Here is a 25,182-nt window from a genome sequence, read left to right as displayed (position 1 = left end):
TATGGCTTTGCAACCTTTTGTCAATTTAATGTTTAAAGAAGGAGCAGAAATAGGAACTATGAATGGAAATAACTGAAATGAGGAAGGAAACATCTGCCTAAGTAACAAAGGAAACCCACAGAAAGAACCTTCTGATAAATGAAAGAATTATCAGACTGGATGGGGATACAATGGAAAGAATATTCTCACCTAATTCTAATTCTGGTCTGTCATTTATGGTGATTCCCAAGCTGGTATCAGGCACTTACGAATTTGAGTCCTGGTAATATCTGCAAACTCAAAATTCTAGAAATGACTGTTGATCTACTTTTATGGGCTAGTTTCAGAGTCTTAATGTTTACCAAGGAAAAGATAATTTTTTAAATCTGGGAAGAATAGGGAATTCTGTATGGGCATGAGGCAAACAATCAATGTCTTTAATGCTCAACTATACAGAAACAAATACGTTTGTGACTGAAAGAAATGGACCATGGAGAGGCAAAGATTTGGTTTGCCAAGGTAGTTCCAGATCCTCTGGATTCTGCGTGGCCTGCAGTGGCTTCCCAGATGCTCTGCATTTCTTGGGCCACAGCCACTGTCAAGACCACTGTGTTCGGGGACCTCTCACCCATCACCAGGCACTTCTCAGTGCTGCTTGCAGACCCAAGGTGAGGTGCACAAAAATTAAGCCTGGCTCTGTTGGGAACAAAACTCTGCCATAGCTGACTGAATCTAACCCTCTGGGAAGAGGGATAAGATGCCCAGCATTGAAGGAAGGCAAGTCTTTTCTGAGCACCTCGTCCCCTCCCCGCCCCCAACTGCACTACTTCCTCCCTGCTCTTGGCCAACATTCTTGTGGGGCTCTTGTTCCAAATAGGCTCTTCTGTAGGGAAGGTTGGAGTAGTGAACCATGGGGGTTCCTCAATCTCCAGACTTTCCTTATCGATGGTCTATTGGCCTTTGGGCATGGGGGATGGTAAGAGGGTGAGAAGTGTCCAGGATGACTCCAGCTTCTTGATTTGTGCACTTGCGTGGGCGGAGGTACCACTGACGGGGATATGGGACCCTGAGAGAGGACCCTGGTGGCGAAGGTCAGGAGGGTTGGTTTAGAGATGCTGGTTTCCAAGTGCTCTGAGGCACCCTAGTGGAGGTGAGAAGAAGTAGGCAACTGGATGTAAGGGCTGAGGGACAGACCGCAGTACAGACACACAGCCCTCCCCTCGTGGATCTCGTGTACAACAGGAACAGATTTACTCAAGTAATGACCAACATAAATATCAACAAAGTTTCATGAGAATGAGGGAGTGATTAAAAGGTACGGAGTCCATAAAATGACTGAAAAATTGTCATGAACATAGTGACATGGAGCTCCCGGGGACCTTCATGAGAGCTCTTTTGTTTCCAGTGATGGGGCCGAAGGCAAACTGGAGTGGGGTAAGGTTGGGGAAGTGGGGGCAGAGCATCACAGCTCTTCGGAGAAGTGTGCTATGAAGGAGAGAAAGGGGGTCATAGCTGGAGACACATAAGGGTTTCAGGAAAGTTTTTTTGTGTTTGTCTTCAGCTCAGTTGTTGTGTTTTTAAGAAGAAAGAGAGCAGCAAAGTGAAAGACCATTTCTAGGAGCCAGGTTGTGAGGAGAGGTGTGATAATCAACACCTTAAGTTTTCCGAGACAGTGCGAAATGGGATCTGAAGACTTTCTTGGGCAGGACAGGCATTTTTCTGGCTCCATGGAGGCTAGGAAGGGCGGAGGGGCAGCAATGGTGGGCTGGACCATGCGTTACCGTCTGACGACTTCACTTTCCTCCATAAGCAGAGGCCAGGCAGGTGTCTGGGCAGGGCTGCAGGCAGGCTGAGGAGAGCGGAGAAGGCCTGGCAGTGTCTTCGCAGGGAGTGGAGGAGAGCCAGGCAGGACCGAGGGCCGTTGGCGCTCCTGCCGGCGCCGCTGCCTGGCTGTGTGGCCCCTCCTGCAGGGGCAGGTGCAGAGAACGCAGGTGGAGCGCGTCTGGGCTCAGGCTCTGCCAGGCGAGTGTGACAAGGACCGAGGAGCACGGATGCTGAGGGTAACGGCAAAACCAGTACTGGCATGGAGGAACACGGAATTGCAGCTGGACGAGGAGGGAAGGGAAGGAGGGGGCAATAGACTGGGCAGAAAAGGTAGGACAAAGGAGGGTCCTGGAGGTGGTGAAGAATGGTCGCAGGGGAGCAGCTGGGGGGACAGCACGGGGTGGGATGGGTCTTCCGCAGGTATGCTGATAGGTGACGGCAGGACGTGGGTGGAAGGATTCTGTGATCCTGGTTAGTAGATGACAGAGATAAGGACAGGTATGGTCAATGGTAGGAGCCTTACAGGAATAGGTTTTTTTCTTCGTTTTCATCTTCCTTCCTTCCTTCCTCCCTCCCCATTCTTTCTTTCTTTTTACCAGAGAAAGGAGAGGAAGGCCTTCATTTTCCCACCCATAAATCTCCCAGCCTCCTTCTATCCTGTGCTTACAGAAACGACCAACCGCTCCATATGCACTCTGGGTCCTGCCCCATCTCACCTCACTTGGATATCTCGTCTTCTCTGTATATTCCATCGTTATCTCTCTGCTAAACCATTCTCACTCACACAAAGATGCCACAGTCTGCTGTTCATAAATATAATCCTCCAACTCTGTCTCAGAGGTCCCTGGCCTCTACAGATTCCTGGGCTCCACAAGAGACTCGGAATGTTCTTATGCTCAGTACAGTATGCTCGGCCTTGCTGCTGCTTTCGTTTGAAAAACCTAACTCATTCCTACTTCCTCCCACCCTGGGCCACCTCCATGTCCATTCCTCCGCTCCTCTCAGGGACAAGCTTCTCCAGATCGGTTACTAGGGATCTGCTGCCTATCACCTCTTCCTCACTTCCCATTCTCACTTCCAACCCGCTGCCTGCCCTGTGGCTCTGCCTCCCAGTCCCTGCAGTGATGGTCCCCCCATGCAAGTATCAGTGTCTTCCTTGGGGTAAAAGTGGGGGATACTTTTCAGCACTCTCTCTGACTTCTCAGCAGCCTTTGTCAAAGTGGACTTACCCCATCTCCTGAAACAGTTCTTCACTCAGCCCCAGAGGCCTCCCCCACCCCTAGGTTTCTGTGTACTTCTCTGGCCGGCTCTGCTTGTTGTCCTTTACTGATGGCTCTTCTCAGCCTCTGCAGGTCGGTGTTTTCACTTTATGGCTCTGTGTGAGGCAATGCCATCCAATGCCACGGCTTCAATACCATCAGTATTCCGATACTGATTACCATCTCCAGCCTTGTCACTCTTGGCGAGCTTCAGCCCCACATATCCATCTATGTAGATGTCATTTCTCCTCGGATTCACATGTCCAAAACGCAACTCTTGATCTTCACCACTTCCCTGCCAAACTTCTCAAGCCTCTTTATCTTAGAGAACGGTGCTCAACTCGGGGTCATCCGTGATCCCTTCCTTCCTCCCTTCCATCTCCGTTGAATGAGGAGTTTCCCCCACCCTCCCTCAAATGTCAAAGCCATTCAAAACAGGCTTTCTGATTGCAATCTAAACTGGGTTTCCCTGTTACATGCTCACGCATCCAGGCGCTGGCCACAGCTCTCCCCTCCCTTACTTACTAAGTTCCCAGAGACAGGCTCAATAAACCCGCGGGAGAGACAGCGTAAGCCTTTCCTAGACCGGGGGCAGCCCTGCCCCAGACAGGCGCGCGCCGGGCGTAAACCTCCCGGGATGGACTGGGAGCCAGGACCTGCACTTGCCGGGGAAGGCGCAGGCGGGAGGGGCGGTGCCAACACCCGCCCTCGGCTCCGCGCGGCTTCCGGGGCACGCCCTCGCCCCGCGAGCCGTGCTGGGACTCCGCCCTCCAAGAAAGGGGCGGAGCCTCTCGCGCCAACCAGGGTGCGGTCGCGGTCGCTAGGCCCCACCGCGGCCGGTCGGCCGTCGCCGGTTTAAGCGCGGAGGCCGGCGGGTCACGTGCCGGACGGGGTGGGGGCGTGGCACCAGGAAGCGGCCTCCGCGCCCGGTCGGATCGCCGTCGCCACCGCCCGGCCCGACTCGTAGCGTCCCTGTGCCGGGCGCCGCTCGCCCCGCTCCACGCTGGCGGCCGCCCCCGGACTCCCCGCCGCAGCGGCGGCGCCCGCTATGGGTGAGGAGGACTACTACCTGGAGCTGTGCGACCGGCCGGTGCACTTCGAGAAGGCGAACCCGGTCAACTGCGTCTTCTTCGATGAGGCCAACAAGCAGGTCCGGGCCGGTCCGCGCCCTCCTCCTCCGCGCGGCCGGACGCGCCACGCCCGCCGTCCCCGGCGCCCCAGGGGCGTCCCGCGCGCACCCAGGCCGGGTGCCGGCCGGGGGGGGGCAGGCCTGGGGCCTCCCCTCCGGTCCCGGCGCCGGAGTGGCGGCAGCTCCGGGCTCTTGGGTGGGCCGAGGGACCGGGAGCCACCTCGGCGGGGGCTTTCTTCTCCAAAGTGACAGCTAGGTGGACCCCGAACCTGCGCCGCCCACCCAGCAGCGCCCTTTGGCCGGTGTGGTCAGCTGTTAGCTCGCCAGCCCTTTCCCGGCGCCTTTGTTGTCTTTGTCATTAGTTACCCTTGCAGTCGAGGAATTAGACGTTGAGACTGCCCTTACTCTCGGGATTTTGGAAAGGGGGGAAAAGCAGTGTGCCGAGTAGCAGGGTGTGCTCAAGTGCATCAGGGGCGCCTTTGCCGTACCGGATTAAAATGTGTAGCCGCGGGGACCCCGGCCGGGTCTTGCCCAGTGGGCTGCGCCCGGAATAGCAATCTTTTTGGTCTCTACGCTTTTGTCCCTTAAAATTGATGTGCACACCAAGCATCTGCAGATTGCTAGATGCCGCGTTAGTTCAGCTGAACCAGGAGTGGGGTGTAGTAGAAATAATCGCTTGTAGGCTGGTCTATGTGTCTAAAGTCTTTCAAAGTTCAGACCATTAACGTTGCTTCTTTTCCGTCCCAGGTTTTTGCAGTTCGCTCAGGTGGAGCTACCGGGGTGGTAGTTAAAGGCCCCGATGATAGGAATCCCATCTCATTTCGGTAACTATTGACGTTCCCAGAATAATTGTCACATGTAAACAAAATGATGTGTTTCTGTTTCTCATTCAGAAGGTGGTTTTAAAGGTTTGTCCTTTGGCTGTAAGAGGCCTGAAGTGTATACTCACTTGCCAATCCCTGTGTGTAGGGAGAGGGAAGCGGACACCTGCTGCGCGGTGTTGTGGCACAGATCAGTACTTAGTGTCAGAGTGAAATGTGTAGAGTGGTTCTCTCTCGATTTGGGAATCAAATGCTCAGATATAGGGAACCCACTTCCTGGCACTTGAAATTAGTGAGTCAGTTTACTGATGTGCCCATTTTTGGCATCTTGACTGAGGAGGGCCTTCATTTCCTCATCTGGCCCTGGTTTTTTCAGGCTGTGTGGTAGGTGAAGATTTCTGGTTAGTGTTTCCTATATAATAATGTATTTTAAGAAAATCCCAGCTTCCACTAAAGGTGACTGGATATCCCAGTTTATGCAAGTTGAACCAGTATAATTATGAATAGCCCTTCCTTTCACTTTCAGAAGTATCTCAGTTTGGTTGATAAATTATCTGGTCTTTAACTCCTGTGATTACAGAAGGGGAAAGTACAATGTGGGCCCTCAGTTCAGTGGTGACTTAAGTTTTTTTTGCAGGTGGCCTGTGCTAATAGAAAACAGTTTTTGAAGTAGAAAACAAATCACTCATTTGTTGGACAAACTCTGATTGTAGCCCCTGTGCTAGGCACCAGGCATGGGAAGGTTATGAATCAGCCGGGCACCCTTCTGCAGAACTCATAAATTTAGTGTGGGAGACAAGTGTGTGGACACATTCTGTTGATTGTGAAAAGTGCTGTAATAACCCTCTCTTCAGAGTTTGGGCAGACAAAAGAGCTGAGACATTTATCCTGGGGTAGGCCAGGAAACACCACTGCCCAGGATGGGGAAGGCCTGCGAGAGGAGGGAGCCTTTGAGCAAAACTTTAAAGCTTGAATGGGATGATTCTACATGGGGAAGAGAGCAGGCCTTTCAGATGGAGAGAACACCGAGTGTAAAGGCGAGCAAGCATGGTGTTTGGGGGAATTCCAGGTCTGTGTAACTGACATCAGGTGTCCTTGCGGGGAAGGGGAGGTGGTGGTGGTCTGGCCACAGGCAGGAGTCAGCTTGAACCTTATGTATTCTACGATGGAATTAGGGTTTTATCTTCTTATTGAAAATTGGTAAGATGGGGCATGGCATGATCTTATCAGTGCTTGGAAAGATCATGCTGTTCACCCCATTGAAGCTGCGTTAGTTGGGAGCATATCAACGTCAGGGATACCAGTGAGCGGTGATTGCGATAGTCCGAGCCAGGCGTACTAAAGGGCAGCCCGAAGGCGGAGTAGACTGCTATCCCACAGGCACTCAGGAGGTGCCTAGGAAGGTCTTGGGTAAGTTTTGGTGGTCATTGGGCGTGGAAAATGAGAGTGAGCCCGTGATGATCCAGATTTGGGGGCTTAGTAGGCCTTGAGGAGGAAGATACTGGATTTACCCTCTTTTAAATTTTAATTTTATTGGTAAAAATTTTAGCAATTTTGTGTATTTTTAAGTTTTATCGTGGTGGAATGAACGGCATATATTTAACATACAGTTGATGAGTTTTGACATGTGTTAACCGTCACCACAATCAAAAGTTTGCTGGTGCTGCCCTGTAATCCATCCCTTGACTTCCGTTTGTAACGTCCGTTGGAGGTCCTGTAGATTGGGAAGTAAACAGGAAAGCTTACACTCCTTCACACACTCTGCTGTGAGAGCGATGGGGAGGAAAGAGGGTAGTTTCTGGAGAAGGTTGCTGTGTGGGTATTATTTATGTCTAAGATGATTCTCAAGGGAAAATGCACGTGTTCTTAATTCGTCAGTCACTTGTTAACCACAAAACTGTAAATTTCATCAGCAACTTGTTGCCAGTTGGATTTTGTTGTTTGAAAAGAAGTCCTGATAGTTTCAGAAACATAATTTTCAACTAAGATTTGCTGCTTCCTGAGTATATAACTTTTCTCACAAAATGCTAGATGCTAGTATTCGGTTATTAACTTTAACTCATAAGATACTTTTTTTTTCCTTAAAGAATGGAAGACAAAGGAGAAGTGAAGTGCATTAAGTTTTCCTTAGAAAATAAGATATTGGCTGTCCAGAGGACCTCAAAGACTGTGGTAAGACATATCTTTATTTATTTCAAGTTTTATTTATTTAAGCAATCTCTCTACACACAACGTGGGGCTCGAAGCCATGACCCCCCCATCAAGAGTCACATGCTCTTTCAAATGAACCAGCAAGGTGCCCCAGGACCTATCTTTAAAGATAGCATAAGGAAAAGGACATTAGAAGTATGTTTAGAAGAGAATGAATTGCAAAAAAACAGCGTTAAAGGACCTTTATTATTTTAATGCCATGAAAGTTATGGTTCTGTTGTATTTGAAGCCTTTGGAATTCTTGGAGAAAGACATTTCAAGGGATAAATACTCGTGACCTTAGTTTGTCATTTTTGACTTAAAAAAATTTTTTTTTAAGTATTTGGAGCCTGAGGCATTTTTTGTATTGATTGGTAGCTAGCAGCATAGATTATGTGAGGTGCATTCTTGGCAACTTGGTGAATTAGCTTTACCTGGAATAGCTCCATTTACTCACTTCTTGCATCTTTGAATGCTTGACCTCCTAGGAACAGACGTTCAAAGTTGGAGCACCGTTTGGCCTTTTTGCCTTTATAAGTATTCACCGTCGTCATTGGTAGAGTGAAAGCTGTTGGGAAGAGGCAGAATCTGATTTCCTTCTGTCGGTATTCGTTACTAAAAGTTTTGGAAAGCCCCTTACAAGATGCAGCAACACTTTCTCTGAAATCAGTTGATTTTCAGTATCAGTTTCTAAACTCTAACTGAATATTTGGATTAACTTTTTTTTTTTAATTGAGTTGTAAGGAGATGGATTGTCCACATTGGTCCTTTTAGTTTTCTTGTCTTTTATCAGTTTTTTTCTGATCACATTTTTTTTTTTGAAGATTTTATTTATTTACGTGACAGAGCGAGAGAGAACGAGAGAGAACAAGCAGGGGGAGCAGCAGAGGGAGAGGGAGAGCAGGTGCCCTCCCCCCTCCCCCCCCGGCAGGGAACCCAAAGCAGGGCTGATTCCAGGACTCCCGGGATCACGGACCGGAGCAGAAGGAAGACACTTAACTGACTGAGCCCCCCAAGCGCCCCTTTTCTGATCACTTTTTAAATTTCTCTTTTGAAAAAATAAAAATAAATTTGTCTTTTGTCTTGTCTACCAATATAGATTGGCAGTATGCTGCTTGATCTAAATTTTCTCCTTTTGTTTTCTTTCTTTTTTTCCTTTTCAGGATTTTTCTAATTTTATCCCGGATAGTTCTCAGCTGGAATACACTCAAGAGTGCAAGGTAGGGCCCGGGTCCTTTCCCAGCTGCTGGCCATTTCCCTGTGTGGCAGGCGGATTGCCAGCACACACTTGGATCCAGGCTGAGCCTTGTGCTGAGGCCTGCTGTGTGTGCGCTCTGGGACCGTTTTTAAAAGGGCTAAAAGCCTGTTTCTTCTACGAGATGGAGTCGGGAGGATTCAGTGGGTGCCTGGGTGTGGCGCCCGCCCTTCTCCCCCTGCGGGCTGCGCCTCTGGCTCGGACCCTGGGTTCCTTTTGGAGCCGCCTCTTTGGAGGTTTTAGGAAGAGGGGATTTTTCCTCCTCTCCTGATGATGTTTCCTTTCCTTGATTTGTTGTCCCTGTTGTGTCCTTCCGCTTTTGTTCCCGAAGTGTAGATTCTAATCTGTTTTAATTAGATTTGCTGGGTCTAATGAACGAGGTGAGGGGGGCTCAGCGAAAAGCCGCAGGGTGGCACTGGGAACTGGCAGAAGGTGCTAGTAGCTGGGTGTGGCTTTTAGCAGCTTTGTCATCGTTTTGCTAAATGGAGTTCAGGGTGGGCTCTGCGACAAGGAAAGGCCCCCGGGCCCAGGAACTGAGCCCCTCGCAGACCTCCTGATCCTGTGTGTGTGACAGAGCCCCTGTCCTAGCCCGGTGTGCCCTCGGGCTTGGGGTGCTGTGGGGCACCGGGCGAGGTGGAGGTGTGTGCTCACGGCCCGACCCCGGGTTGCTCAGCACTCACTGAGAACCTTGAGGCCTTTATTCTCATAGTGCCTGTTACAGCTGCCTAAGAGAAAGCCGGCTGTCCTTTGATTCCTTAAGGTAGAAGCTGGTATTTGCGAGCACCCATCAGTTACTCTTCTCCGAAATTTAGGCTTTTCCCACTGTTCTTGAGCAGAAGGAATTAAGAGTCAGGGGCTTCAGTGAGGTGTTTCAGGTGGAAATCTGGGAACGTTGTATTTAAAAGAAAGTTTGATTTGTTAATAAGTAATCAAATCTGAGTAACTTTTAGTAAAGAGTGATAGAGTATATTAAGCTTTTGAAGAAGGTTATACAAACATTTTTTTATTAAGAAAAATTTTTTTAATTCTTTTCAGACCAAGAACGCCAACATACTAGGATTCTGTTGGACCAGTTCTACTGAAATTGTCTTCATAACAGATCAAGGAATTGAATTTTACCAGGTATTATGTTAATCACTTATGTTCGCGGGAGAAAGGTCTCTGATGGCAGTTTGGCAGCCTTTTGAATTCAGTTCTAAATAGATATTTTGAGATTCGAGAGTTTTAGTCTCTTGCTTAGGTTTTTATTCTTTTTTTCTGATTACAAGAAATGTTTTTTTAATAAAACAAACATTACCAGGATATATGGAAGGTAAAAGTCCCCCCCATAATCCCTAGAAGTAACTAGTATGAAAAGTTTAGTACATATTTATTTTCATACATACATACAAACTTTTTTAAAACAAAAACAGGAATGTTGCATATAAACTATTGTGGCTGGCTTTTTTTGCATAGCAGTATGTCATGGACATGTATCCATATTTTCTTTTTTTTTAATTTTTAAAATTTTATTTACATAATCTCTACACCCAGCATGGGACTTGAACTCATGATCTTTTTTTTTTTTTTTTTTAAAGATTTTATTTATTTGAGAGAGAGAGAATGAGAGAGAGCACATGAGAGGGGGGAGGGTCAGAGGGAGAAGCAGACTCCCTGCCGAGCAGGGAGCCCGATGCGGGACTCGATCCAGGGACTCCAGGATCATGACCTGAGCCGAAGGCAGTCGCCCAATCAACTGAGCCACCCAGGCGCCCCTTGAACTCATGATCTTGAGATCAGGAGTCACACACTCCCCACACTGAGCCAGCCAGGCCCCCTGTCCATATTTTATTCTGACTGAACAGTATTGTGTGGGTGTCATACAGTTTAACTTATTCCCTGTTGATGAACCTCTGGCTTGTTTTCATGTTTTTGTGATTATAAACAATTCTGTAGTGAACATGCTTGCAAACATTTCTTTATGTTCTTGGGTGAGGCAGTTCTTGGAATTACAGCATAGGCATGAACATCCAAAAAGCTGAACAGATATCGCTAAATTTCTTTTTTTTATTAAAAAAATTTTTTTTAGTCTTTATTTTAAGTAGGCCCCACACCCAGCGTGGGGCTTGAACTCACGACCCCGAGATCAAGAGTCACTTGCTCCTCTGAGCCAGCCGGGTACCCCCACACTTTCACTTTCAATGTAGGAATCTCCATTTTCCACATTTTTGCCAGAACTTCATATTATCAGTCCATAGACATATATTCTGGGTATTAACCCTTTATCGGATAGATGGTTTGCAAATATTTCCCATTCCTTTTCACTCTGTTGACTTGACTTTGCACCTGCCTCATCAACTTATAATATGTTCCAACTGCCTGACCTTGAGAAATGCATCTGAGAGCTTTCAGTGGAGCTAATCTAGAGGGTGTTAGGATTCTCTCAGGGTTTAATTTTGTTGACCTAATGAAAGCAAGAAAATTTAGAATGTAGGGATGGAGAAAATACACCCGTGTAAGCAAAATGTGAGATGTTAATGCCACGGTGCTTTGCTGTGGGCTGTCATCAAAACCTTTGTAATGACCACCAGAAAGAAACTGCACAAATCTCGTACACATGGAGTTTTGTTTATTTGGTAGCGTGGAGAGGATCACTTGCTTTACTGAAGGGTTCCTTCAGTGGCAATCATATAGCTTTCTGTTCTCTGTAGTGGAAAAGTGTATATTCACGTCATCTGGATGGTCCTCAGCTCTTCAAGAAATAAGTTAGAAAGAGGACGCTAGCACCTCTTTATTTTATGATACCCAAATTGTCCAGACCTGTGCCTCCTGACCCTGACTTCCATGTCAGTTCTTAAGCATAGTGTTCAATGAGCATTAATGTCTTGGGGCTCTGCACCGTGTTCTTTAATGTATCAGAATATTTACAGTATATTTAATACATGCCTTGACTATAAAATACTAGGTTTGCATGCAGCGTCTCACGCACACGATTGTTAGCAAAAGGGAGCTGCTTCTGGGCTCAGTGCTAAGGGGAGTCGAGACGGAGGCCAGGAGGAAGGCCCGTGCTCTAGGCCGGGCGGTGGCGGATTCCATGCGTGGGGCTCTGCATGGAATGGTGGATGGTGCCCGAGAGTGTGGAGGCTCGGACCGGGCCTTGCGGTGACCTGGCCTGCCTGGGCTGTAACTGCATTAACTGGTGTCTGAGCCTTGTTTTCTCCTCGGTCAGGTGTCCGTGGTGCCCACGTCTCAGGGTCGTGGTGTGAGTAAATGAGCCAGGATTTGTAAAACACTGAGCACCGGGATCAGTAGCTGTAACAAACAAAAAATTTTCAGTTTTATTTAGTGGGTTTTCTTTTTATTGTTTTTTTTCTTTTAAAGATTTATTTTAGAGTGTGTGCTTGCGTGGGGGGAGGGGCCCAGGGGGAGGAGAAGCAGACTCCCCACAGAGTGTGGAGCTCTACCACTTGGGGCTGGATCTCAAGACCCTGAGATCACGACCTGAGTGGAAACCAAGAGTTGGATGCTCAACTGACTGAGCCACCAGGCGCCCCTGTTTTTTATTGTTTTCTTAATTTCCTGTCAGTTGTCTTCCATTTTACTGTTTTATTTTTTTTTTTAAAGATTTTATTTATTTATTTGACAGAGGGAGAGCGAGAGCAGGAACACAAGCGGGGGAGTGGGAGAGGGAGAAGCGGGCTTCCTGCCGAGCAGGGAGCCCGATGTGGGACTCGATCCCAGGACCCTGGGATCATGACCTGAGCCGAAGGCAGACGCTTAACGACTGAGCCACCCAGGCGCCCCTTCCATTTTACTGTTTTAAAATAAAGATTCTGTTTCTTGAACTTTGCTTCAGGTGTTACCAGAGAAACGAAATCTGAAACTGCTGAAGAGCCAGAATATCAATGTGAATTGGTACATGTACTGCCCCGAGGGTGCCGTGATTCTGCTGTCTACCACAGTCCTCGGCAATGTGCTGCAGCCCTTCTATTTTCGGGTAAGAGTGAGCCTGTCTTTAGGAAAAGTCCCTCTCCCGGCCCCTTCCTCTAACTTCCTGAGGTGTCAAGTACTTCAAAGGGGCAAGTTCCTCCAACCAATGAGCTCACCACTTCTGACCACTAGAGGGCACACTTTATCCTCCCGTCACCCCCAAGAGCGACTCCTTGTGTGGGGACAGATCCCAGGGAGTACAGGCCATAGTGGATGGGACTTTGGAAAGGATGGAAACACACGGTGTGTGCATATCCTCAGTGGTTTTATGTAGGGAATGCTGAAGTATCTGAGGGGCTTAATCGGCTTTTCCTAATACTTGTATCACCCAAACAGGCTGGCACTATGTCGAAGCTGCCCAAGTTTGAGATTGAATTACCAGCTGTGCCCAAGTCAACGAAGCTGAACCTTTCCGAGAGAGACATCGCGATGGCGACCATGTATGTCTGTCTTTTGAGAGAATTCCTGCTTGAAATTGCTTTTGATGTTAGAAGTAGTAGAATTGCATCATAAGCACTGCAGGGCTGCCCTTTGGCACATGATCAAGATGCCCCCTTGCCCTTTCAGTGCCTAGATTTTATGAATACAGGAAACCTGCCATCGGCCTGGCATTCTTTGCTGATTTTACTAGCTTTGTGACCTTAGGGAAGTTTTTTTTTTTGTTTTTTTTTTTTTTTTTTACCATTCTCGCCTAATAAAATGAAAACATTGGACTAGTCTATTTTTTAGGTGTCGTAGTTCTAGAATTTTTTTTCTGTGAGTAGTTGAAGCTTATCAAGGACTTTCTTTTAGCTAAAATATATCCCACTTGCCCTAAAGAACACAGATTTTTAACTAACAAACATGGAACTGAATTACTTACGTAGAAAGGTATATCTTTATTTGTAAACGCAGATTATCTCAATTTTTATACTTCGTTATGGAAGTTTTAAACACATAGTAATAGAAACTGATACAAAGAATACCCTGTGTACCCCTAACCCTATTCAAAAATGTCAAAATTTTGTTCCTAGATTACTTCTGATTCTTCTTTGGCCTAAAACAGTGGTTTTGAAGTGTAACATTTTTTAGCAGTTAGAATGCCTTTTTTTTTTTCTTAAAGGCAGTCTTCTGCATCCTCCTGGCTTAGAGGATAGGTACGATGGGAACAGTCCTAGCCGCTGGCAGCAGGGACCCACTCCCCCCCTCCGGTCTCGGCCGCCGCAGAGCAGTGCGCACGCGGGAACCACTCGTAGCAGCGCTCGTTCACGAGGCTTACACATGATGATTAGATTTCCCTCGTATCGAGGAATATACTGATTACATAAAACTTGGAAGACACAGAAAGTTAGAGAAAATGAATGTTACTCCACAATAGCTATTAACACATATTTCTTTCTAGTAGTTTTGGACAGTATGTTTGTGTTTTCCTTTTAAAGTGTTGTGATTGAGGTATATTTAGTTTTGCATCCCCCTTTTCACTTTATAATCGGCTTTTTTTTTTAACTGCACTTCGTAAATATTTTTGTTGGCTGTGAAATACTCTGTTGGTGAATGTGTCATAAATAACTCTGATGACCTCATACGGCATTTAGAATGGAGGAGTTTCAAGTGGCCCGCTGTGACGTCTGTCTCTTTGTCCTCTAGATACGGACAGCTTTACGTTCTCTTCTTGAGGCATCATTCTCGGACCTCCAATAGTACAGGAGCGGAGGTAGTCCTATATCATCTACCACGGTATATTTAATGCTGTCCTCTTTCTCCAATTTTAAAATACGAACTAAAGCTTGTCGATCTATTTTTTGACCTTTGTGTTATCCTACAGAGAAGGTGCCTGTAAAAAGATGCACATATTAAAGTTAAATCGGACGGGGAAGTTTGCCCTCAATGTGGTGGATAACCTGGTGGTCGTTCATCATCAGGATACAGAGGTAAGAGTTGTGTGTGCATGTCTGGTCTGTCGGGGTTGCTGAAGAGATGTGAAAATTGACAAAATATTCAGAAGAAAGACTAGAAAGTGCTTTTGGTGCTAAAGCTTTGGTCTTCTGGATGCAAATAGGTTTGGTATTCTAGATGGTTTAGGAAAAAAAAGAGTGATTCCCTGTTGATTACAGTGAATTAAAGACTATTCCAGAAAGTAGCACATGAGGATATTTGAGTCTGGCCCAATTATTTGGTTGAATCAACTAAGCTGGGAATTTACTGCAGAACCACAGTCTTACATGAGCACATGAGCTTGGTGCTTCCTTTGTGAGGATAGATGATAATGCTGAGTGATAATGATTTTGAGGCTCTGCGGCCCGAGAGAAAGACTAGAGTGGGTCCTGTTTTCTACGTGGTAAGCTGGGTATCTGGTCATAGACAGGCTGTTCTGTCCCACGCCTCCTGCAGGGTGGTGACACCCTTATCTTGACTGGTGAAGGTGTTGTGAGTTAAAGTGAAAAAGATCTGCTGGAATCACTTCGAGCTCTTCAGGGTCTGTCCGACATCAGTGCCAGGAGTGTGCGTGTCCGCGTGAGTGGGGAGCTGTGTCACAGAGTTGTGGTACCCCAGCACACTCCCCCCACTTAGAGCCAGCCTGTGGGGGTGCGGTGCGCGCAGGCTGGAAGCTGACAGGAACGGCAGGGTGTGAGAGAACGGAAGGGGCGGGCCTAGCCAAGTCCAGCGTGGCCTGTTTTGGCATCCGAGTTTTACTTTTCTCCACTGTAGACATCGGTGATCTTTGACATCAAGTTGAGGGGAGAGTTTGACGGCACTGTGACCTTCCATCACCCGGTGCTCCCAGCGCGCTCCATTCAGCCCTACCAGATCCCCATGGCAGGTAAGGGGACCCCCGCCTGGCGGTGGGAATGACCAGGGCACACAGGGGTTACCGGGTCCAGGTGCTCTGGGGAGGGGGGATTGTTTTTTATTTTTTTAATGAAAGTTCTGATCATATTAGTAAAATTGTGCTGTTGTGAAAAGCATTTTATAAGATACATGAATCTTCTTTTGAAGAAAATGGAATGATTTCTCTGAGCTTTAAAATGGAAAGTTTGGGGGCGCCTGGGTGGCTCAGTCATTAAGCGTCTGCCTTCGGCTTAGGTCATGATCCCAGCGTCCTGGGATCGAGCCCCACATCAGGCTCCCTGCTCCGCGGGAAGCCTGCTTCTCCCTCTCCCACTCCCCCTGCTTGTGTTCCCTCTCTCGCTGTGTCTCTGTCAAATAAATAAAATCTTAAAAAAAAAAAGTGGAAAGTTTAGAGGGGTGCCTGGCTGGCTTAGTTGGTAGAGCATGTGACTCTCTGGGGTCGTGAGTTTGAGCCCCACGTTGGGCGTAGAGCCTACTTAAAAAATAATAAAAATAAAACAGAGTCGGGATTACCCATTGAAGCTGAGATTTTTTAGTTGTTTAATTATTGAATATGCCCTCCATTTTCTGTTTGCCCATGCTCTATAACCCTGAGATTAAACGTGGCTGCTTCTGGCTGTTATTTGAACCTGGGATCACTTTTCCTTGTCTTTCTCAGACATTCTGTCATAGCTTAAATACTGCATTTTCTTCTCACTGGTGGCCACTGTAAGAGCTTAAGGCTGTGCTGCTTTGGTTATTCGAAATCTGCCCTACACGAGGTGGGAGGAGGAAGTCAGAGAAGAGAGGAGGTCAGGATTTCAGGGAAGGAGAAAGAAACTGTTGGGCTTTTGTTTTTGCCTCTTCCCAGTGTAGTTGATTTCAAGCTAGAGCTCACGGGAATAACATTCAGCTCTCTCTTAAAGGAGATCGGAGTCTAGAGTAAGCTAGTTGAAATTTCAGTGCGTGCAGCTAGTCAGAAGGGCACACGTTTGGAGCTTCGGTAGTAATGTTTTCTTCTGAAAAGGGATCCCTGTGAGATGGTATCGCGGGCGTGGGCCCCGCCTGCAGTCAGGAGGTGCTTGCACCTGTCAGGGAAGATTCCAGGCAGGCTGCGGCTGAGAGTCTAGCAAGAGCACCGCCTCCCGTCTGCCTGCCTCGAGTTGTGGAATCAGCCAGAAGCTTAATGACTCTGGCAGCATTGGGGGAGGAAGGAGCTAGTTCTTAGTTTAAGTCTTTTGGCTTCCTGTGTTCCTTCCAGCATCTTCCTTTGCTTGGGTTAATAGCGTTAGCATTAAAAGAATAGGTCGTGTCTGGGCACCTGGGTGGCTTAGTTGGTTAAGTGTCCCACTTTTTTTTTTTTTAAAGATTTTATTTATTTGACAGACACAGCGAGAGAGGGAACACAAGCAGGGGGAGCGGGAGAGGGAGCCTGATGCAGGGAGCTGAGCTTTAAAATGGAAAGTTTGGGGGCGCCTGGGTGACTCAGCAGGGAGCCTGAGCGGGGAGCCCCGCTGAGCAGGGAGCCTGATGCGGGGCTCGATCCCAGGACCCTGGGATCATGACCTGAGCCGAAGGCAGGCGCTCAACGACTGAGCCACCCAGGTGCCCCTCTCCCACTCTTGATTTTGGTTCAGGTCATGCTCTCAGAGTCATGAGATCCATCCTGCTTCGGGCTCTGCGCTGGGCATGAAGCCTGCTTAAGATCATCCCCCACCGACCCCCATGCGCGCGCGCTCTCAAAAAAAAAAAAGGGTTGTGTCAAGTGTTTATCTTGTATCTGCTGCTTATTTGGTATGAAGGTAACTGCTGGCAAATTGGAGGGAAAAGCAACTCTAGACATTAAAAACCTTCTGCTCTGTTCCGGTGGTTTGGGACTAGTCAGAAGGCAGTCAGGTTCTAATTGGCTAGTTATAATAAATCAAGTGACAGGTGTGATCAAAATAATAGTCTAGATAAAGGTTAATGATTCAGAGGTCCATTGAATCTCTGGCCTCCAGAGTGTGGGTTGGTAAAGCATTGTTTACAGTTAATGACTTTGTCTTGTTTTTCCTGCTAGATTGTAAGCCCCTTGCAGGCTTGTAGCATCTTTGCATCTTGCCCGCCCTGTGCGGTTGCAGGGCGTGCCGTCAGGAAGAGCTTGTTAGGCTGTTTTGCAAGATGACGCCGGCAAATTTGGGATGAGGCAGCTGCTCTCATTTCCCCTTCTGTTTTTGGTCTGTTCAATCAGTGCTTCTGGAGCTGACTACACATTAGCATCACCTGGGGGGCTTTAAAAACCAAGGGCATCTGGCTCTGACCGAGAGCAGTTAAGTCCACGTGATTGGCAGCCAGAGTTGAGGCCCATGTGCAAGACCTTCACCCTCAGGGGCTAACTGCAAGGGTTCTTTGCTGTAGCTTGTCTGACCCGTGGGCCCTTTCCTCTTTTGGGTAGTCTTTTCCAACCCGCTGATTAAAACCTATCTTCTGATTGTCCCTGGGTGATTGGGAACAGAACAGGGAATGACGTTTAGTTTGCAGGGCTGTGTGTCTCAGGTTCACTGAGGGCTGCCCGCCTGACGCATGGGCAGTGTAACTGGTCATTATGAGTCCTTGTCATGTGAGGTTTTTTGGGGTCTCTTTGCTAGATGAGAGCTCGGCGCCTGGACCTGCTCTGTGCAGTGGAGAATTGAGCTAATTATTTAGACAAGCCACAAAACACTTTTATTTGAAATATTATCAGTGAAGACTATACTTTCAGGGATCATTTCTATAGTTTGAAATAATATCAGCTACTTACCTGGGGATTTAATTTTGAATCATCCAGGGACGCTTCTCAGTTCTTTGATGATGACAAGTCATCTTTGGTTATTACAGGAGAATTAACTCTGAATGAATTCTTGATACTTCTCCGTTTCTTGGGAGGACATTTTCATGGATTGTTCTCGACTTCCCCCTTCCTCTTTATACGTTATCAGTGGAACAAGACCATTGATTCCTTTCTCATTTAACTACAGTTGAATAACCATTTACCAAAGGCTTTAAAAAGCACTGCATTTCGTACCCTAAGCATTGATGTTGGCAGCGTTTTCTGATGGCCCTGTCCTTGCGCGCTTGTTTTTTGCATTTGCAGGTCCCGCTCCTGTGACCAGCCAGTCTCCTGTCCCGTGCAAACTCTGTATCCTTTACAAAGGCCTTGCCGCTGTGCACCGAAGGGAGGCTGTTGCCCCCTTTTATACTGGTGTCTGAGAGGGGCCCTGTGGCCTTGGCCTTGCCGGCTGCAAGGGATCTGAAGGTCTCGGGGAGTCCCCGGGGGAACTTTCCTCACCGCCCAGAGCCGAGGAGCCTCTGCAAGTAGGGGGCGGGGCGGGCAGTGCCAGTCAGAGCTGGGTTTGTCTTTTGTTTTCATCTCTTCCTGGTTTACCACTTCCTATAACACGCAGATTCCTCATCCTGGATTGTCTTTCAGCCTGATATCATTATCAGTGCAAGCCAAGGTGGGTCAGAGGGGACGATCGTCAAGTTAGACGATAGTACTTGTTGCCTTGGGATGGCAGGGGTAGCTGGTGCCGTTTCCAAGGTGAATCAGAGATGATGACTCCCTTCAGTCCCAGAATGGGAAATTTTTCACTTTATACTCCGTTTTCTATTATTCCGTGTTTTATCCTGAGCCTATGTTATTTTTAAAATTAAGAATGGCTATTCCCCTGCTTTTGGCCCATTCAACTCTGTCCGTTCTAAAAAGCCAGACCCCATAGCACGGTGCACCAGGCCCTGCCCTGTCCTTACCCCAGGGCCACACCCGCGTGTGCCCGAGCCCTTTCCTGTTCCGTCTGTGCAGGGAAGTGTGCTTTTGCTTCCCACGGCGCTGGGGCAGCTCCCTGGGGATGCTAGTTGTTTTCCTGGTCACCCCCAGCCCCTGTATCTTCCCGTTCGAGGACTTCCTACATCTGTCTTCAGTCATTCGTGCGTTCTCCCGCCTCGGCCCCTGGGATTCTCGGGGAGAATCAGCCGTGGTGCCCGTGGGATCCTGCATGTGGAGTTCTCTCGTCTCCATCTAGAACGGCACTAGCTCTGGACCAGCTGTGGGAGAATCGAGAAGGGGATCACTCAGATCATGTTTAATGCAGTGTTGAATTCTCTTGTGGAACCCCAATTGAGAAAGGCACTCCCTGGCAGTGTAGGTGTTCGGGAAAGTCATGGATTGATGAATGGATGCACTATGAAATTCCCTTGGGAGCCTCCAGAGTTACCTTTTGACTGAAGAGCCATTGCGGGAGAAATCAGAGTATAGGACCCAAGTTTATACCACACGTTAGCATCTTGTTCAACCTTCAAGGCTAAAAAGGGGGCTAGGTATAGGGATGAACTGCTCTGAGTCACCCCGCCCCGCCCCTTTCGTTTCGGGAGCTCCACTGCCGATGCCCCTGTGATGGGAGAGGGTCACCTTGTAGGGAGCCAGCGAGCACGCCGTACGGTGCTGTCGGTCCTGCCATCGTCAGGCACGGCCTGCGTGTCCTAGGCTGCGCTTGGCTTCGTAAGATCAGGATCGTATCGGTGCTTTGCAGGATTGCCCCCCCCCCCCCCCCGCCATGAATGTTTCAGGGAACCACCTTTTGGGCTTTTGTTCTGATTTGCATCCTGTATGAAATTTGCTGCCGCCTCCATCTAGGCTACCTCTGGAACCTCCAAGTGAAGCTTCAGCCCATCGTAAACCTCTTGCCAGATAAAGGAAGACTGATGGACTTTCTCCTCCAGAGAAAGGAGTGCAAGATGGTCATTCTGTCTGTCTGTTCGCAGAGTAAGTGGACCAGTCCTTCCCGCTCAGTCTGATTCCAGGGTTGGGCCTGTGCTGCCCACACCCTTTTTAAGATTTTATTTACTTATTTGACAGAGAGAGACACAGTGAGAGAGAGAACACAAGCAGGGGGAGTGGGAGAGGGAGAAGCAGGCTCTCCGCTGAGCAGGGAGCCCGATGTGGGGCTCGATCCCAGGACCCCGGGATCATGACCTGAGTGGAAGGCAGACGCTTAACGACTGAGCCACCCAGGCGCCCCGCCCAAACCCTTTCTTGGGAGCCGGGCCGTATTTTTCTGCTTTGTGCACAGCCTGTACCTCGTCCTTCACTTGAAGGGGGGATTATTTAACCCTCTGGAAAGGTAATGAACTATCAAAATGACTTGTAGTGACTTGGGGACAAAAGCTAAATAGGATGGCTCCAGGTGAGAGGAACCTAGACACAGCCGGTGCATCTGAGGGTGGGGCGTCCCCAGCCTGAAAACAGACATTTTCCAGAATCCAAGTCACTCACTACATAGATCTCTACTTTGAGCACTTTCTGCTGAAACCCTCCGTAGCTACTTTTTCTAGTCCTCTGGAAGGGCTGGGGAGTGAATTCTAGGCTCCAGGGCTCCAAACGATTCCATTTCTCTGGGATGCCTGTTGGAGGTAGGTTTGCCCTGGGAGCCCTTTGGGGTTAGTTCTTTCTATCCTAGCAGCGTGTGTGTGTTCTGAACGGATGTAAACTCGGTTGACCTGTGTGAACGTTCTTTCCAGTGCTGAGTGAGTCGGACAGAGCAACTTTACCTGTGATCGCCACAGTTTTTGACAAACTCAATCACGAGTATAAGAAATACCTGGACGCGGAGCAGAGCTACACAACGGTAAGCTGTGTGGGCTCCACTCCAGCCCCCCGCCCCCACCCCGTGTTTCCTAATTAGGATGCGGGGTTCTGGAGGCGTGATGCCACCGAGGCTCGCGTGCCGGGGGCCTGGTGGCCAGAGGCGGGAGCAGCAGCTTCAGTGCGTGCGGCCCACCAGCCCGACGCTGCCTGCACGCTCTGCCCTTTCTCGTCTGTGTCGGGTCTCACACGCGGTCGTAGATCCTTGGTCTTAACCTGTTTTAAGGATAAGAAAATTGGTTTCAGCTTTGTGTTATTTTATACCTCCTGCTAAGTCAGAGCCTAGACCTAATGAATGAGAAGGATGATCATTTTGCCCCATCCTCTTACTTCTATCGCTCTTACAGCCCAGAAGGAAAGGCTCATGTCGGCACTCATGTCGGCACTCAGTCAGCATCCTCTCGGGATGGCGACTGTCTTAGCGCGGGGCTCTCACATGGCAGGCTCAGGCGTCTGTCTGCAGGCCTGGAAACATTAACACGGCTCGGAACCAGGTTCTGCTGTGCCGTTAGCATGAGTGGGACAAAGTAGTTCACTTCCAGGATCTGATGAGTCCTAAGGCTTAGAGTGGAAGTGGTTTTAAGCAGTGCGAAACCCAGAGTTGCCCTCCCTTTCAGCTCCTCAGGGTAACAGGACTGACGCCGGCTGCTGAAGGCCGAGTGACCTTGGAGCGCGCCTGTCCCTGCCCTGTTAGACGCGAAGGGGGCAGAGGAGGGCTGAGCTCTTGCAGAGCCTTCCCGGCCTTGCTGCTGGTGTACGAGGCTGTGGGAAGCAGGAGGCTGACCCCCGTGGGCTTCTGTGCATCGCTGCTCTGGCTCCGAGGCTTCCTCAGCGGTCGCCCTTGCTCGTCAGAGCCTCTCAGGCCCCCGCCACAGCTCCCGCACGGTGTGCGCTGCGGCAGACTGCCTTACAGCTGAAGGGGTCCGTCTTCTCACCGGGCTTCGGGGGGCTTATTTACCACTCGGACATCTGGACAGAGAGTCGTACACGTGGTATTTCCTTACTGTAGGATCAGGGCTTCATAAAACAAAGATGCAGGACGCCATTCTGTTTTTATTAGGTAACAAACACCAGAAAGTCCGTGATTAAGTAAATTAGGGATTTTAAGATTAAGAAAATGTGTCTCAAGAGGAGACGGATTTACGCCTTTTAGTTCCCATTCATGAATGTTAGCCTGTTTTCAAGATGACCACCTCTGGCTTCCTAAAGCCTGCCCCGGCTGCACAGGAGCAATCGTTCTGTCCGAGTAGGAGTGCCACCCTCTGCGCCTGTCTGAGGCTCACAGGGTCTAGGGATCGAGCCTTCTGGGCTTCTCAAGAAGATGGGTGAGGTCCCATTTGCGATGTGTTGTCAGGCCCTGGAAGCCGGGCAGAGCCGGAGCAGTCCGCTTCTCAAGAGGCCGGTGCGGACCCAGGCGGTGATCGATCAGTCCGACATGTACACGCACGTGCTGTCGGTGTTCACGGAGAAGGTGGGTGACGGGTCGTCCACACACATCCTGTTTGCGGGGTAGAACTCCGCTCCAGTCAGACTAATCCCATTCTATCTTGGTGAAGAGCTAGTGCTAATAGTTTGACTTGTGATACTCAGCCAAAACGTGACCATGGACAGGGGAGCTTCTGGAGGGATCTGTGCAAAAGCGGCGAAATAGAACACTGGGCCAGATTCATGTGGAAACAAGGGGTGGGGAAACGAGCCGCGGGCGGCCTCCTCACGGGTCTTTAATATTAAGACCTCTTTTCTTTTCCTCCGTAGGACGTGCCTCATAAATTTGTGATCGCCGTTCTGATGGAGTATATTCGCTCTCTCAACCAGTTTCAGATCACAGTACAGGTACCTTCCCACCAGCATGTGTTGTCCCAAGTTAGAGAAGCAGGGGCCTCACTCAGAATTCTGAGGGACTTTCCCGACACTACCCTGTTGTCCTGCGGTGGGATGAGGGGTGTCGACGCGCGGGTGACAGGAACCTCTCCCCGTCATCGTGGAAACACATACCCATCCCTTAGAACAGCTCCGGCCCTGGCCCCCCGTGGCCTCTCTGGTGTAGGTGGGTGATTGGGGAACGGGCTGTCCTTCGTCTCTGTCCTCAGCACTACTTACACGAGCTCGTCATCAAGACGCTGGTCCAGCACAACCTCTTCTACATGCTGCATCAGTTCTTGCAGTACCACGTCCTCAGCGACTCCAAGCCTCTGGTATGTGGCCCAGGTCTGTGCTTGGGGGATTCGAGACTTCACCTTCACCCTTCTAACATCGTATGCTGAAGCCAGTTTGAAAATGTGTCTTTCAGGCTTGTTTGCTCTTATCCCTAGAAAGTTTTTACCCTCCTGCCCACCAGCTGTCTCTGGATATGCTGAAGGTAACTTGTGCTGCAGCAGCGTTCTAAACTGCGTTCCAGTCTGTTCCTATGGCTGGCACTTACCGGACTTCCCTCCCTCCCTCCCTCCCTTCCAGCGACTCTCGACCGCGAACGATGAGATCGTGGAAGTGCTTCTTTCCAAACACCAGGTGTTGGCGGCCTTACGGTTCATCCGGGGCATTGGCGGCCATGACAACATTTCTGCACGAAAATTTTTAGATGCCGCGAAGCAGACTGAAGACAACATGCTGTTCTATACTATATTTCGGTTTTTTGAACAGCGAAACCAGCGTTTGCGAGGGAACCCTAACTTCACACCAGGTGAGGATGTGGCGGCAGTGGAGAGAGCGGGGGTGAACAGACTCACAGCAGCAAGAGAACGCACACGCAGGCTGGGGGCGAGAAGCCTTTTTGGGAGCTCTCCTAAGAACTCCTGGGTTAGAAACAAAATTCTGTGATGGTGCTCGGGGGGGATTCCGCTCTGGAACTTGGAGCGAATGCATTTCTGGCCAGGGCGGCGGTGTGGGCCCAGCTCAGGCCTGCCGCTGATCTGGGAATGCTGCTTTCTGGGGAATCAGGGACAAGACCAGAAACGGTGACCAGAAGCGGTGACTAAGGCGTGTCAGATGACCCGGGGTCTTAGGAAACCTAGGCTGATCTTAGCTCTGGTCTCCCAAGTTATGAAACCTAAGGCATCCGGCTTCTCCAGGGTGGGGAAGGAGCATGTGACGCTCTGCTTCAGGCCCCCCGACTTTCCGTAGCTTAGGAACCCGTGCAGGATGGCATGGCCGGGACAGGCGAGCTGCTCTAGCCCCGTCTCAACGCGGTCTGCTGGGGTTGTGAACCCTGAAGGTGCCCAACAGCCCTGGCAGGAGCTGTATCAATAAAAAGGACAACTCCAAAGCTTAGGAAAACAAAGTGTTTTATGAAGGAAAATAAGTTAAAACCCCACCGTACACATCTATGAGCTGTAAAGTGTTCATTCTCGTTTTCCTCTTTTTGTGCCACATCTGATGAAATCTGTATTTCCTTTATAGGAGAACACTGTGAAGAACATGTTGCTTTTTTCAAACAGGTTTTTGGAGACCAAGCTCTAATGAGGCCTACAACACTCTGAAATCACTTGCTAGTTTTTTTATATATATAAAAATGTGTACAAAGTTAATTTATTGCATTAATAAAGCTCTTTAAACTACAAAATGTTATAGTAAAGTGTATCTACAACATTCTCAAGTGTTACTAAAAATATGGTATAGAACTTGTGTGATGGCTTACTCCAAAAACAAAGGAAAAACATTGCATTGATTGGCCTTTAGAAGGTGTCAGGGAGCAGATCCCACCCAGCTTTGCCTGTGTCCCCTTCCGCCTGCCCGAGTTAGGTCTCGTTCCCGGGGAACGGGGAAGGCCCCTGGGTGTCCTGGGGCTGCCTTCCGATTAGGTAATACTGCTTCACACGTCACATTGGTGGTCCTGAATCCGAAAGCACTAGGGCCGAGGCTGCCGCTCTTCAAGCCTGGGGTCGCTACCATCCAGCTCCGCCCGGACGCCACAGCGACTGTCCAGTAAACCGACCGACCCACACACACAGTTCAAAGTCCCCAAACCTCGCAAGAGGCTAGAAATTAAGGAGCTGTTCTCGCTCTGTACCTTTGTATCGCTCTTGAGTGGCTGAACTTTTGGCTTTATTTATCGATGGGCCTGTGAGGGATTAAAAAAAAAAAAAATACAACTTCTGGATCATTTCTTCAGGAGAAGAGACGATAGGGTAGTTCTATTACAGTACAAACTTTCTATCCCCCCGAGATTAATACCCCCCCCCCCCCCCGGCAACGCCTCAGCTTCTTATAAACCTCTAAAGCAAGTTGGTCCTGTCCTCTCCTTCCAACCACACGTCATTTATGGAAGCTGAAGTGGCCACGGAAGTAAAAAG

At 49.0% G+C, this 25,182-nt stretch overlaps 2 protein-coding genes and 1 long non-coding RNA gene across 6 annotated transcripts in view; 1 reads left to right on the top strand and 2 right to left on the bottom strand.

The window, feature by feature from the left end:
* On the bottom strand, positions 1–3,729 carry LOC118539498 (uncharacterized). Its single transcript, XR_004919200.2, has 2 exons — positions 3,033–3,729; positions 1–2,271 (listed from the first exon to the last, which is right to left on the bottom strand). It is a non-coding gene; the product is annotated as an uncharacterized LOC118539498 (long non-coding RNA).
* Positions 3,730–3,861: 132 nt separating this feature from the next.
* Positions 3,862–24,452, top strand: RMC1 (regulator of MON1-CCZ1). 4 transcript variants are annotated; one of them, XM_036098130.2, is made up of 20 exons: positions 3,862–4,212; positions 4,939–5,015; positions 7,100–7,184; positions 8,366–8,422; positions 9,493–9,579; positions 12,293–12,433; positions 12,763–12,866; positions 14,053–14,142; positions 14,231–14,336; positions 15,115–15,226; positions 18,347–18,391; positions 18,657–18,710; positions 19,886–20,014; positions 20,770–20,876; positions 22,248–22,364; positions 22,649–22,726; positions 22,984–23,088; positions 23,184–23,252; positions 23,348–23,573; positions 24,290–24,452. In XM_036098130.2, exons 1-20 carry the CDS (start codon positions 4,111–4,113, stop codon positions 24,367–24,369), a joined length of 1,971 nt encoding a protein of 656 aa, XP_035954023.2. In that variant the 5' UTR covers positions 3,862–4,110; the 3' UTR covers positions 24,370–24,452. The 4 variants fall into 4 exon arrangements, with proteins under 4 accessions (XP_035954023.2, XP_035954024.2, XP_035954026.2 ...); XM_036098131.2 differs by lacking the exon at positions 23,184–23,252; XM_036098133.2 differs by lacking the exon at positions 24,290–24,452 and having other exon boundaries at positions 23,206–23,252; positions 23,348–23,485.
* NPC1 (NPC intracellular cholesterol transporter 1) overlaps positions 24,158–25,182 on the bottom strand; it is a 47,777-nt gene continuing 46,752 nt past the window's right edge. The window contains exon 25 of the mRNA XM_036098127.2: positions 24,158–24,950. Within this exon, the coding sequence (XP_035954020.1) occupies positions 24,868–24,950 (83 nt within the window). The 3' untranslated portion in view covers positions 24,158–24,867. The remainder of the gene's footprint in view (positions 24,951–25,182) is intronic.

The sequence above is a fragment of the Halichoerus grypus genome, chromosome 13 (genome assembly GCF_964656455.1).
Source record: "Halichoerus grypus chromosome 13, mHalGry1.hap1.1, whole genome shotgun sequence".
Classification (NCBI taxonomy): domain Eukaryota; kingdom Metazoa; phylum Chordata; class Mammalia; order Carnivora; family Phocidae; genus Halichoerus; species Halichoerus grypus.
The sequence above is the reverse complement of the archived record's forward strand: the minus strand, read 5'-3'. Positions and strand labels throughout refer to the sequence as shown.